The following is a 14,114-nucleotide window of genomic DNA, read 5'->3' as shown; positions in this document are numbered from 1 at the left end:
GCAACACTTTGATGGGAAGATTGTAGATATATAGTTTGATTTGTATATATAATACGCTAAGATTTATATAGTATGCTAAGAATTGTATATATACTAAGAATTGTATATATAGTAATTGTATAACTATTAGTTTTATTCATTTAAATACTAGTTTGATTTCATTATAAAATAAGTCTCAACTACTAAAGGTTAACAAAAGGGCCGGGTACGTACGTGATGCATAAAATTACAGGCGCCTGCATGGCGCGCGTCTGAAATTTCATGGAGGACTTTGGTCCCGGTTGGAAAACCCAACCAGGAGTAAAGGGTCCTGTCCCGCGCTTGGCGTGGCAGGCCCTTTAACCAACCGGGACTAAAGGGTGTCTTTACTCCCGGTTGAAAGACCTGGGACTAAAGACTCCCCTTTTGTCTCGATTGGTTTATCCCGGATGGATTTTTTGGGAGATTTGCTCTCTACCAACCGGGACTAAAGGCGAGTTCTGTAACCCCTAAAACGTCCATAAAAAGCACCCAAAAACAATAATAAAAAACCTACAATAATCCCCAGCATCTAGCTCACTTAGTTAACGCAAATGCTGCAGCACCAAGTGTGTAGGACGTAGATCACCCTCTACAATCTCTGACAGTACGACTGCTACAGCTACATAGGTCGATCATCTGCTCTCGACCTCCGTGGGCCGCCACGTCGTCTTCCTCGCACACAGCATCGCCTCCTTGTTCTTGGACACTGTCATCCTGACCTCCCACTGCAACGACCTCACCGCGCTCTGGATCTCGTCCACCGTCTCCTTGTCGTCCCGCACGATGAACTTGCCATTCGGCCTCAGGATCCTGTCCACCTCCACGACCACCGGCAACACCTTGCACCTGCAAATGCGAACCAGACAATTAAAAGAGTTGTCGTGCCCAGCATGTCCTTGAAAAGATTGGATCGGAGGTAGGAGTACCTGGGCTTGAGCTTGGAGAAGAGGTGGTCGGCATGGAGGAGGTCGTAGGACCTCGGGTAGGTGCTGAAGGACTCGCACCAGTCGTGGTAGATCCCGAACAGCCCGCGCTCGTAGATTACCGGCAGCGTGTCCGGCGAGTCGATGGTCACCACGTTCATCACCCACACCTCCATCTCCCGTAGCGCGGCGGCGAGCCCGCCGTAGACGGCCCTCATGTCCATCACGTTCCGGATCGTCTTCCAGTCGATGCCCATGCCGGCGAGGTACGAGCTCCGCACCACCTTCCTCCAGTGCTCCAGGTCCGCCGCGAAGTCCTCCGGCGCCGGCTTCCCGTACACGCCCGTCTGGCTGCCGTCCAGCCAGTACGGCGCCTTCCCCAGCCTCTCCGGCCACGGCTCCGGCCACCGTGCTCCCCGCTCCGACGGGTCCTCCGGCACGCGGTGCATGCACGCCCGCAGCTTGATGTTCCACGCCGCGTTGGGGTCGTCGGAGGGCTCGCACAGCGGCGGCGCCTTCTCCGGCCTCTTCTCGTAGCAGCCGTTTCTCTCCGGCTTCCGGAAGATGGCGACGCCGACCTGGTCGTCGACGACGGTGTGCTTCGTCTTCGCCACCATCTCCCAGCACATGGCCTTGGTCAGCTTCGCCATCTCGTCCCAGATCTCGACGTCGTCGGGTAGCTTCTGGTAGACCGGCGTGGCGGACCAGACGAAGACGCCGCCGGGGCGGAGCAGGCGGTTGAGCTCGAGGAGGAGCATGCCGCCGTCGATGTGCCACGGCACGCGGCACCGTGCGCAGTGCACGACGTCGAAGACGCCGCCGGGGAACGGAAGCCGCCGGGTGCCCATCACGGCGGAGATCGCCGGGATCCCGCGCTCCAGCGCGAACTGCACCTGCGCCTCGTGCTCGTCCTTGGGCGCCAGCGACATGGTCAGCACGTCGCGGTCGAACAGGTACCCGCCGAAGCTTGCCACGCCGCAGCCGACGTCCAGCACCACGCGGCTGCGCCGGCCCCACGCCACCGCCCCCTCCGGCGCCGCCGCGGCCTGGATCAGGTCGATGTACCGGAGCGCGCCGTGCTTGAACTGCGTGCCGCCGCCGGGGAACGTTAGGTGCTCGCCGGAGACCTTCACCCAGTTCTGGTGCCCCTTGTACTCGGCCAGCGCCGTGTGCGGCACGTTGTGGTACCAGATCTTGTCGCGGCTGTGCGGCCACCGGATTGGGTCGCGGTACGCCGGCGGCGCCGGGACCAGGCACGTCGGCGGCTCGGCGGGGCAATGCCGCTCACGGTGCTCGTAGTGCTTGTCCGTCTTGAGCTTCTTGATCGCGGCCTCGTTGTCCAGGCACGGAATGTAGTCGGCGCCGGCGCTCGAGTTGCACAGCTTCCACTTCCCTGCCGGCGTCGCCGCGCCTCCGCCCGGCGCCTTCTTCTTCTTATTCCCCTTGGCCTTCTTCTCGGCGCCGGCGCGCTTCTTCTTCTCCTCGGTGGACTCCGCCGCCTGCGTTGTGAACGACCCGTTCTGCGCCGCGCGCTCCGTCAACAGCTCCGCCTGGACGTTCGGCAGGGCCTCCGCCGTGCTGGTGGTGTCGGTGTCGGTGGTCGCCGCCGCCGCTTTGGCCAGTGGCTTCACCGTCAGCGCGGCTCCTTCGACCTTGGCGCTCTCCTCCGAGATGCGCGTCTTGTTGCCGTCGTCCTTCACCAGGTCGACGCCGTCCATCTTCCCGTTCTCGTCGTCGAACGTCAGGTTCTTGGGCGTGCCGCGGCCGGCCACGGCGGCCGCCGCCTGCTCGGCGCTCTCCTTGGTGTCCGTCGACGCCTGCTCGGCGCTCTGGTCCTTGGCGTCGGTGGACGCCTGGTCCATGCCGCCCGCGTCCTTACCGTCGGTCTCCGCCGATGCCTCCTCGGCGGCGCCCTTCCCCTGCGCCGCGGCGGCGTCCGTCTCGCCTCCGTTCCCCGGCTTCACGAGCTCCCCGCCCTCCGTCCTGCCGTTCTCGTCGTCGAACGTCTGGTCTTTGGACGCCGCCGCCTTGTCGCCGTCGCCCTTGGCGTCCTCAGCAGCGGGCTTCGCGGGATCCTCCTCGGAGGCTTCGGCGGCCGCGGTCGTCTCGGCGACGACGTTGGCGCTGTCCTGCTTGACGGTGTTGGTGGCGTCGATGGAGCTGTCCTCCTCCTTGGCGTCGGCCTTGACGGCGGCCTTCTCGGCCGAGGACAGCGAGATGGCCCCCGGGACCGTCTCCGGCGAGGACACCATCCACAGGCCGAGGAGGCATAGCGCCACGAACGCGACGAAGAAGGTCGCCGTCGAGCAGAACGACGACCGCTGCCGCTGGTTCCGGTCGAACAGGGCCATTCCTGATCTCTCCCGATCACCTCATGCAAAATCAAATGTTCCCTTCTGCAGTGAAATTTATCAATTCGAGAACCAAATTGAAAAATCCAGGATCGCTTCGAGCAATTCACGGGCATCGACTCGACTGTTACCTCTCTCAGCAATTCACGTCCTTGATTTCGATCGATCTCTCCCACCAATAACAAGCATCCATCCATTCAAGCACGCGCTGATGGTCTCTGTTCTTCCATGATTCTGGAGAATTCTTCAGAAGGGAGGGGAGGGGAGTGTGCATGGGCGTTTCTTAAGGGCGCAGCGGGGGTGGCAAGTTTGGACGGAGGGAAGAGAGCGTAAAGCGGGGAGGGGAGTGAGAGACAGGCGGGGTCAACACTCCCCGGCTTTGGTGCGCCATGCAGAGACGACACACACCACCGGAGAAGAAGATGACCAACCCGTTGCGCTCGCTGTTGCTTCCGTCGCCCAAAGCCTCCCCAAGCCCCTCCTAGCTTACACTGGGCCCAGCGCAGTAACTACTAGGCCGGCCCAGGTAGACGCCGGACGTTAGACGATTTCGATGCTAATTCAGCGTGAACGATAATCCCACATCGGCGGTTGAGATGTAGTTTCTCTAGCTAATAAGCGACACCGTAGGTACTGGAGCACCGCGTGGTACGTGCGGTCAGCAATCATCCATTCTATTTGAATTGATTTAGGTTGTCGAGGAGATTGAAGATTGGCACACTACACGTGTGCTTTAGCCTTTTTTTTGTGGCTTCTTTACCTTTTCTAGCTATTTTCCATTCCGATAATTTTTACGCAAATGTGTCTCATACATTGGAAATGGTGCACCAAAGTTTTGAAAGGTCTGCAAACAGTGGAACAGAGTTTCAAAAGATCATCCGAATTCCGAGTGTATAATCTTCTAGAGCAACGGAGCCACCAAGACGAAAAGGACGCACCGTCACGATTCAGCTTTGTCACCATCACCCCCATCTTCTCGCCTCCAGCGTGCTTGTCATGTTTTTCTCTTTTGTTCCCATGATCATGTCCGGAAGAACGTATCCATACCTGTTCCGCTCCCTTCTCCCCGTAAAAAAAAACGATTTTTCTTCACCTTCCCGTTTTGTAGGCTTGTTCGGTTAATCCCCTTTCTAAAGGAATTGAGGGGGATTTTGACTTTTATCCTCTCAATACCGTTCAAACCGAACAAGTGGGAAAACTCGATCCCTTTTCACTCCCACCTTCCCATAAAAATAATTCCATTGCCACCTCGTTTCCAAGGAGGAAAATTTCCTCCCTCACCTTCCCATTTGAAGAAAGGATCTCAAACATCCAATTCCAATAAAATAAAATAAAACAGATAACAAAAGGAGACCAGTATATTAGCAAAAACACGCCGGATGATTGTGCATGTTTGCTGCTTCGCGGCCACTGCCACATTGCTGAACTCTCGTACACCGCCGCCATGCAGGCCACTCCCCGGCTTTGGTGCGCCATGCAGACAGGGACACTCCATGCATGGCACCGGGAGAAGACGACGACCGACCCGTTGCTTTTCCCCTCCCTGTCGAGCGAGCTCCAGAGTCCGCTCAATTCCGCATTTCCGCTGGGCCTAGCCCTACGCCCAGGAGGAACGCCCAGTTAATTACTGGGCTGGCCCAGGTCCACGCTAACGTACGCGCGCGGTTTGGAGGCTAATTCAGCAGGAAACGTTAATCCCAGATCGTCAGTTCAGCTGTAGTTTCTCCAGCTGATAGGCGACAACGTACCAACCGCAGCATCTTTTTTTTTTATGTTACACTTTCTCTGGCTAGCTGTTTTCCATTTCCATTTATCATTTGTACGTAACGTGTGCGCCGGCCACTCAGCATCATGCATGTCGATAATATATACGAGTTGCAGATAAGACTAATTTTTTTGGTGGGCCAAATTAACTTTCCAAAGCTTTTTAAGTTTGTACAGACGCAGGTCAGATATTTCAAAAGATCATCCGGATTTTGATTAAAGTGTATAGCATTTGTGACAGGAGGGAATCCTTCTCCTGGTCAGAGTGTGTTAGGTTCTTGAGATGGAATGAGACCGTTCTATTTTTTTCATGATGTTTGGTTGGAAGGATAGTATTTCTATGTAATAAAATTCTTACTTCGTCATATTATGAGGGGTGGATGGGTGAGACGATTCTATTTTTCGTGTTGTTTGGTTGGAGGGATAATATTCCTGTGTAATAAAATCCTTACTTTATCATATTATCAGGGTGGATGGGGTGAGACTACCATTTCTTATTGTGTTTGGTTTGGTTGGAGGGATGAGTGGAATACAATAGCCTTTGTCCCTCCCGCGTATAAGATCTCACAAGGCTCATGCCACCTCAGCGATTGGAGCTTGTCGCCAACCTGCCGCCTCCGATCCTGAAGCTCATGGCACCTGGATCCTGAAGCTCTCACTATCATTGGGCTCTTAGCCATGTTCGGCTCCTCCTCTCACCAGCCTCGACGCTCAACAATGCTAACAGCCCTGCGCCTCCAGAGCATGAGGAGGATGAAAATAGCAATTGAGCAGCTAACATTAGGGCTCTACGATTGGCATGCGTGCTTTGCGGCCAACTGGATGAAGACGGTGTCCATTCCGTCCCTCTTCCAGTCCTCCTATCAAACAAAATATCGAACCATCCATTACATGAACCAAACACTCAAGTGGGATGATCCTATCCCTAAAAACAGGGACAATCCCATACCATCTCTTCTTGTCCCAGAATGGAACACACTCTTAGACGAGTTTTCGCCAACTACACTGAATGAGCCCATGATAATGATGCAATCAACATATGTAAAATGAAGTTATTCCTAACTTCAGGCATTTGCTTCAGCTCGTATAAAATTTATGTAAAGAGTATTTTTTTTATCTTCAGGCAAAGCATAGAATCCAGAAGAAATTTACAATACAAAGAGAACAGCACACTTCCGTTATTGAGTTGGATATTTTTTTATTCAACTTATAAGCATGGTCTGGTTCCTTCTCCACGAGAGGCGTTTGAAGCTGGAATTTTCTTCTGTTAACTAAAAAATAAATTAGTGATCTTATTTATAGGCAGCTACATGAGGCTATGACCCTTTGAAAATATATGTATGATCCAGTTAGAATGACATTCAATTTAAGTTTTTGGGCTCTTGTCACAAGGAAAATATGATATGCTCTATTTTGTGCAAGAATATTTAGCCTCTCCTGTGCTGGCGGCCGTGGCTATTCGAGATTTCGAGAGCTGCGACCATCATGTGTGAACTGACACGCGGGGTCCACCGTGATGGTGAGTAACCGCCAGTGTTTAAAATCTGTCGGTTTCTCTCCCCTGCCATGGACCTCAATTTCAGCCCACTAGAAGAGAAACTGGACCGGAAGCCCACAGTCGCCAGCCCAAAAACCGTGTCTGCTCCAGAAGAAAAGAGAGAGAGAACCACATGTTACGTAACAGACTGGCCGGCCCGAACAGCTCGATTGCGCTAGGCCCAAGTGTACGCGGCAGGGGGCGCGCGGCAAATTATAAGCCGTTCCGTTTCGTTTAGTTGCCACATCGCGAGCGAAATCCAGAACGTACCGGCTGATAAACTGCGGCCGTTCGATCGCAGCACGCGCGGCAGGCGCGGAGCGCAATCCCCCAAACAAGATTATGACAAAATTCTACGAATTCGGCCGCCATGGCAGACGAATTGTGCGTCTCGCTCTTTTTTTTTTTTGGTTTTCGATTTGAGGAAATAAAAAATGCACTCCGTGTGATTTGAACCTCACTCGTTAGCCTAACTGTTTCGACAGGCCATCTAGACTTACCTTAACTTCGTTTCTAAAGAAAAAAGGGGTGGGCTAAAGTCAATGGATGGTTTCAGCTACAAGATCTTTTTCTTCTAATGATGACATACAAATATCCCGGTCTATTTTTTAAAAAAGAGAAAAAAATCCCGGTCTATGCAACCTATAATTCCCTAAGATGCGTGTAACTGAATGAGCCATGCATTCATACATGAAGGATAAAACGTGTTTTTCTTACGGGAAATGATCAGATGAACTCATGCTTGAATCCGGTTATGTTCGGATAAAATACGTTCTCCCTCCTTTGAAGCTGACTGACTGGGCTGATTGATGGAACAGGCAGGCCCATCTTGTAGCCCATGGACGTGAACCCCGAAATCCCGTCCATCATCCAGTCCGGTCCGTTCATTGGGCCAGGATTTGCATCGCACACCACGCCCGGGCCCAAGTATATATGTACCACGGGCGCACAACGCGGCGGGCGGTTCGAACTCCGTTTAGTACCACCTCGTCCACGGAGCGGTAATTTTGCCGGCGGATAAACGATCCCCGTGACCCCAAGAGCACCGCGTGGCAAGCGCGGACAGCAATGCTTCTCTATTCTTTGGTTGATTATGGTCCTGTTTGGGAGAGGGGTGCTAAAATTTAGCCTTGCCTTGGGCTAAAATTTAGCCCCCTCAAATGAAAGGGCTAAAGTTTAGCACCTTGGGTGTTTGGAAAGAGGGCTAAAGTTTAGCACCTCTTCTGTAAAATGTCCCTTTTGCCCCTGCTGTGCTCTCCCGCCTACGCCGCCTGATTCGATTCGGTTCGAGCCGCCGCGGCTGGCAGGAATCTCGTAGGCCAGAGGAGGAACAACCCTCTGGCCGAATCGGCGATGGCGACCCACCCGGCCTCCCCGACTGCCGGCGCCGGCGACGACAGGTCGCCGTCCGGGCCGCCGCCGGTGCACCTGTCTGCAGCGCAGGCGATGGCGGCGATCCAGCCCACCTCACCGTGGTTCTTCTTCTCCTCGCTGGCCGCGGCCTCCGCCGCGGCGTCTTCCCCGCACCGCCGCATCGGCATCACGGTGGACCTCTCGGACGAGTCCGCCTTCGCCGTCAAGTGGGCCGTCCAGAACTACCTCCGCCCCAGGGATGCCGTCGTGCTGCTCCACGTCCGCCCCACCTCCGTGCTCTACGGCGCCGACTGGGGCTCCATCCCGGTCTCCGTCGACGACGAGCCCGACGCCGGCATCGCCGAGGGCGCGGCGCGCGCCGCGGCCACCTTCGGGGAGGAGGAGACCGAGCTCATTCGATCCGGGGCCGGGCACCAGATGAGGATGGCACATTCGATCCGGCAGCGGCAGCGGTGGCGGGGCCGGTCGGGGCGCGGGGCACAGCGGGCGGCGGGCGGGCAGCGCGGGCGGCGGAGGCCGGGCGGCGGCGAGGCGGGCGGCGGGCGGCGGGCGGGCGGCGCGGGCGGCGGAGGGCGGGCGGCGGGCGGCGGGCGGGCGGCGCGGGCGGCGGCGCAGCGGGCGGGCGGCGCGGGCCACAGAGGCCGGGCGCGGAGGAGAGAGAGGAGCGTGGGGGAGGAGAGAGGGGAGGGTACCGGTGGAAAAATGGAGGAGGGGGACCACTTTTAGCACTTCTAGTCAATTTTAGCACCTCTTGGAGGGCTAATGGATTATGGGGGGCTAAAATTTAGCCCCTCCATTTTAGTCTAAGTGTTTGGGAGGAGGAGAGGCTAAAAGTGACTAAAATGGGGGTGCTAAAATTTAGCACCCCCCTCCCAAACACCCCCTATATACAGTGCCACCTTCGGAGGAATCACAGAAGACCTTGACACACTACACGTGTGTCTAGCCTTTTGCAGTTTCTTCCCGTCGCTTCAGTGTGTTTTTGGTTTTCCCCATTGCTGATGCCTCACATGCATTACTCAAATCCGTGGAGAACTGTTGAATCAGGCTCATCTGTATAACTGTAGTCGTATAGTCGTGGAGGCACTGGAAACTAAACGTCTTGAACGATACACTGAAGAAACGCCGAGTGTTACTCAAAATGCATCATTCTTTTTTTTTCGCGCAGTAAAATACGTCTGCCAAAACGCTGAGTCGTCATTGAATTTCGGCAGGTAAGTCAGGCACACAGGTCATCTGATCATCCCTGTGCTCACGCAAATCTCTATCCATCCACCACCTGGAGGCCTCAACACATGAGCTCTTACATTTGGTTTTGTGCACTCCAGTCCATTGATTCCAGAATTATCCAGACACTTCAGCTTCATCAACCAATTAACAACAGTACACCTATGAACAATAAAAATCAGACAGATACCAGAGACATCCTATCCATTCTGCACACTGAATTAACAGACAGATCGTGCTTATTCATGTAGCTCTTTTAGGTACAATTCAATAACGCACATCCGAATGCGACAATATACAGCATTATACAACTGTGTATTCGACAGCGTGGTGGTTGTATACTCTGCACCGGACGAACACGAACAAGAGCCTGTACTGAACCGGGAGGGGCGGTCATCGTCTAGCGCCTCTCCCTGGGGAACCCCAGGAGCGCCAGGATGAGGGCGATGAAGCTGCCGTTGATCAGGCCCCTCAGGATCTTCTGCTTCTCCGGCGTGTAGGGCGGGTACCTCGCCGCCGCCTCGCCGCCGAAGCTGCGGATCAGGACCGCCTTCTTGTGGCTGAAGCAGTCGAAGCTGAACTTGCCGTGGTAGCAGCCCGTCCCGCTGTCGCCGACGCCGCCGAAGGGGAGGTACGGGTTCGTGAGCTGCGGGGTTGGGGGACGGGAGCAGGTTAGATAAGGCAAAGACTACTATATTTTTCAGAGTTTTGGTGAAGCAGGGCTTAGTTACATGCAGCGCGACGTCGTTCACGAGCATTCCTCCTGCAGGGACGTTCTCCACGAAGTCCTGCTGCAGCTTCTTGTTCTTGGTGAAGAGGTAGGCCGCAAGTGGCTTTGTCTTGGAGTTGACATAGTCGATGCTTTCTTCGATCTTTTCGACCTGAAAAGACAATTCCAGACGGAATGAGACCACAATTTGGACCAGTGGGCACGACTATGACATGAAAAACGTTGTAGAAATATGTGCCACGAACTTTTGCCCCTCAAACCAACTTTTTCAGTTAAGACAGCTTTCATTTGCAAATTTGATATACCTAGGAGACATTCTGTTGTCCTTTTTAGATCTAACTTCTAAGCACCTAGATCTATGAGTCAGGTGATGGCAACGTTATCTGCCAAAAGAGGAGCAGGTGTGCCCGAGCGGGAGATTACTACAGATTTACAGCTGCTATATGAAGGCAGAGAAATATTACTGACCGTCACAATAGGAAGGTAGGGGCCAAATATTTCCCCTGTCATGAGTGCTGTATCCTGGGGAACATCCAACAATATTGTGGGAGCAATTTTTCTGTTACACAAGAAACAATTGTCAATGGTAATTAGAAAAGCTTTCACTAGCCTAACCGTACCTGCAGAAGTGAAAGTAAAAAATCCTTACAATTTCTTCTCGTCAGTCTGGCCGCCATACACAATCTTGTCAGCTACTTTCTTTTCTTCTACCAATTCTGTCAATCTCTGAAAATGTTTAGAATTCACAATACGAGACAAGTCCCCTGATTCCAGAGGATCCTTCCCATAGAACCTTTCCAGAACTCTTTTCAAAGAGTCAACCTGCCAAAGAATTATTCATGGGTCATCAATTGGAAGTTTAATTTCTGGCTTTGTTGCCATAAATTCATTGGTTGCAATGCTCATGGTGATCTATACCAGTTCTGGTGCAAATGATTTCGTTGTTATGATGTAATCTGGAGCGATGCATGCTTGGCCACTGTTACATCCCCATTTGCCAACAGCAATCCTCTTAACAGCAACCTACAAGGAAAATAACTATTTTGTAAAAACTAAAACAATGATAACTTTATCTAAGAACACGATGGTTACAAAGAGATGCATTACGTGAAGATCAACATCAGAATCAACAATAACAGGGCATTTTCCACCAAGCTCCAGAGCCACTGGGGTTAGATGCTTTGCGGCTGCTGCCAACACTATGCGTCCTACAGTTCCGCTACCTGTAATTTCGTCAAACCGTATACATGTTAGAGTCTAAAGAACAACATTCAATTCAGTACCAAGGACTTTTGGACTTGAAAATATTAGAAGAATCTCTATTTGCATGTCAGAGTGACAGCTAATCCATGTACTACTATTGTACTAATGAACTGCTCGTGCACCATTAGGTACAGAGGTTGGATAATTTTTATTCCATCACACAATCTGAAAGAAATTAGACGAATCTGTCAGTTACTAAGTTTACAGGTATTGAGAACCTGACCTGTGTAGAAGATCTTATCCCATCTTTGTTCCAAGAGTGCGGTCGTTTCCGTAACACCTCCCTCCACAACTTTAATACATGTGCTATCAACATACTCAGGCAGCAGCTTTGCAAACATAGCCGATGTTGCTGGCGCTATTTCTGATGGCTTCAGGACAACAGCATTTCCAGCAGCGATTGCTCCAATGACCGGGTCAATAGAGAGCACTAAAATGAAGTAGTCAGTGATCAGTGATCTTTCTTTAATTTTGAACAGTCACGAAACAGAGTCTCCAGCAATACAATTTCTTCATAACCCATATAGGAATGAAATTATAAAAAACTTCGCTACTGTTGACTCAGTGTAACTTTAATAGGTGAGATGCATCCAAGCAAACAAGACTAAGTGGGAAAGTCATCGTATGTTGGCTTGCTGCACAGCAGTCCAATATCCTTTTGATTCTAGAGGCATTCCGTTGAAACATGAGCTCTGAATGAATGTGGAGATGTTGACTAAAAGCCAATTAAGACTTGAAACGTGCGTGCAAGGAAAAACCAGCGCGCGAACCTTGCTTCGTGGATAAGGAAAGATACCAATATCTCCACAATATCATAACCAATCCTCGAGCATATGAAATTCATGGGATACGATCTGTCAACCCCATGATGTGACAAAAAATGATTAACAACTACCATATCCCAAAAACCTTTTTTGCAGGAAGTTCCATTAATGCAAATATCTTTTGGTAATAATGCGATTGCTCGAAACCATAGTTGCAGTAAAACTCACGGAAAGGGTAGTTCCATGCGGAGATGATGAGCACCACACCGAGGGGCTCCGGGACGATTTGCGCAGAGGACGGGAATGTAGTTATGGCCGCAGGTACCTGGGCATGGATTCCCGGATCAGCGAAACAGTGACAGGCAGCATATCTCTGGAAGCTGGAGTTGCAGAGAATGAATAAAATACGTACCTTTTCCGGCTTCATCCAACTCTTGATCCCGTTGAGCGCAAACTTGCACGAGGATTTCGCGAGCGATATCTGAGCCATGGAAACATAGGTTAGCAGTTAATCCGTACCAGTTCAGAATGAAATTAATCTTGATGTGACTCTCGACAACAATCGCTCGGCGTAAACCTCTTTTCTTTTTTTGGGCTACTAGCAAAGTATACTAGGTAAGTACCAACCAGTACAAATTTAAGAACATGGTTTGTCAGTAAAGAAAAAAAAAAGATTTTTTTCGTGGCTGTTAACAAAGACTGCAAGCGATGCAGGATTGGACCGAGTCGCGTGTATACCCAAGAAGCTAATGAACACGGAGGAAATTCGTGGAAGCGACGCCACAGTGGGTGATGTATGTGCTCCACCGACGAGCACCAAGATGCAACCCCCCCCCCCCCCCCCCCGCCTCGGTCAGCGAATCCATCCAAGACGAGAGCGGGGAATCGCATCGCCACTCGAGCGCGACCATGAGTAGCAGCTGTTGGGTTGCGAATTCTAATCCATGCGGAGGTGCGTAACGCCAACTGGGCGAAGCAGAGTATAGCTGTAGTGCGCAGAAAAAAACCCAATAATCTTCTCTCCACGAGGAAGAAGAAGAATAAGGAAGCGTTCAAATCCTCACGGAGGAACCAACCAAGACGGGACCGAAGAAACAGAGGGCAATCCAACCGTTTGTGTGAATATATGATTATGTGCTTACCTCGTGGAGGTATGACTCCATGTGCGGCTTGGCGAGGTCGTCGTGGAGCGCGGCGGTGATGTCGGCCTCCTTCTCGTCGATCATCTTGACGATCCCCTTGAGCTGCGCCGCCCGCCACTGCGCCGGGCGCGTCCGCCCCGCCGCGAAGCTGGCCCGCAGGTCCCGCACCGTCTCCGCCGCCATGCCCCCCTTCGTTCCTCTGCCTCTGGTTCTCTCCTCCCCTCCTTCTCTTCCCGGCAACGGAGACAGCAGAGCTTAGCGGCGAGCGGGGAGAAGAGGGTCCGGTGGTGGCGGTAGGAGCGACCGCAGCGGCGGAGGGCCGGCGCTTTATATATACGCACACGTCAGGCAGGTCGCCGGATTCGCCCCTACCTGCGGAACGGATTGGATTGGACCGGGCGGCCGTTTGGTTTGAAAGCTCCGAGCGGAATATCTCTTGTGGTTATGGAGGAGATAATCAGGAGAGGGAGAGGAGGAGAATTTTTTTAACTATAATATAATACAAAGATGATCGGGCTGCTATGCGATGGGCGATGGGATCTGTTCTGTTTGGACTTTTGGGAGGGGGGTTTGAAACGGATCGCGTCGCGTCGTGGCTGGCGCCTGATATTTTCCTTCCCCCTGCTGTCCCGTGGCACGAGATGATGGTTTTTGGGAGTAGTGAAGGCGACGGACGCCTCGGAAACGAAGGGGGAAGGCAGCCATCGGGAGGTACGAGACGGGACGCGAGGGATGACGTGGCATTCCGTCCTCGTCGCATTCGCGCCTGTTTCCACCCTTTTTCGACAGAGTTTGAGTTACCTGTTACTAGTATCTCCAAACACGGTGCAAGACATGGTTTTTAAACGGAGAATTACAGCGACGCTATCGGTACGTGAACCAGGGGATGTGATGATTGATCGGTGACACGGAGGCAGCGGACAAGGAGGGAATGGTGGTGGAGTCAGACAAGAGATAGGGTCGCAGCAGGGCCCTGATCCTGGCATGGGCTCCTTCCAATCCAACGGTACGGCAAAGC

At 52.6% G+C, this 14,114-nt stretch overlaps 3 protein-coding genes across 3 annotated transcripts; 1 reads left to right on the top strand and 2 right to left on the bottom strand.

Moving 5' to 3' along the window:
- Window positions 1-344: 344 nt before the first annotated feature.
- On the bottom strand, window positions 345-3,295 carry LOC117834236 (probable methyltransferase PMT26). Its single transcript, XM_034713859.2, has 2 exons — window positions 948-3,295; window positions 345-867 (listed from the first exon to the last, which is right to left on the bottom strand). The coding sequence occupies exons 1-2, from the start codon at window positions 3,293-3,295 to the stop codon at window positions 654-656; spliced, it is 2,562 nt and encodes an 853-aa protein (XP_034569750.2). The 3' UTR covers window positions 345-653.
- Window positions 3,296-7,652: 4,357 nt separating this feature from the next.
- On the top strand, window positions 7,653-9,365 carry LOC117834235 (uncharacterized). The gene is made up of 3 exons (XM_034713858.2): window positions 7,653-8,430; window positions 9,139-9,184; window positions 9,299-9,365. Exons 1-3 carry the CDS (start codon window positions 7,950-7,952, stop codon window positions 9,363-9,365), a joined length of 594 nt encoding a protein of 197 aa, XP_034569749.1. The 5' UTR covers window positions 7,653-7,949.
- Window positions 9,366-9,384: 19 nt separating this feature from the next.
- LOC117833433 (aldehyde dehydrogenase family 3 member H1) lies at window positions 9,385-13,587 on the bottom strand. The gene is made up of 10 exons (XM_034712909.2): window positions 13,097-13,587; window positions 12,367-12,435; window positions 12,183-12,279; window positions 11,414-11,620; window positions 11,035-11,150; window positions 10,846-10,950; window positions 10,577-10,749; window positions 10,396-10,486; window positions 9,929-10,078; window positions 9,385-9,843 (listed from the first exon to the last, which is right to left on the bottom strand). The coding sequence occupies exons 1-10, from the start codon at window positions 13,277-13,279 to the stop codon at window positions 9,598-9,600; spliced, it is 1,437 nt and encodes a 478-aa protein (XP_034568800.1). The 5' UTR covers window positions 13,280-13,587; the 3' UTR covers window positions 9,385-9,597.
- Window positions 13,588-14,114: the final 527 nt, after the last annotated feature.

This window comes from Setaria viridis, chromosome 8, assembly GCF_005286985.2.
Source record: "Setaria viridis chromosome 8, Setaria_viridis_v4.0, whole genome shotgun sequence".
Lineage (NCBI taxonomy): Eukaryota > Viridiplantae > Streptophyta > Magnoliopsida > Poales > Poaceae > Setaria > Setaria viridis.
This window is presented reverse-complemented; position numbering and strand designations above follow the sequence as displayed.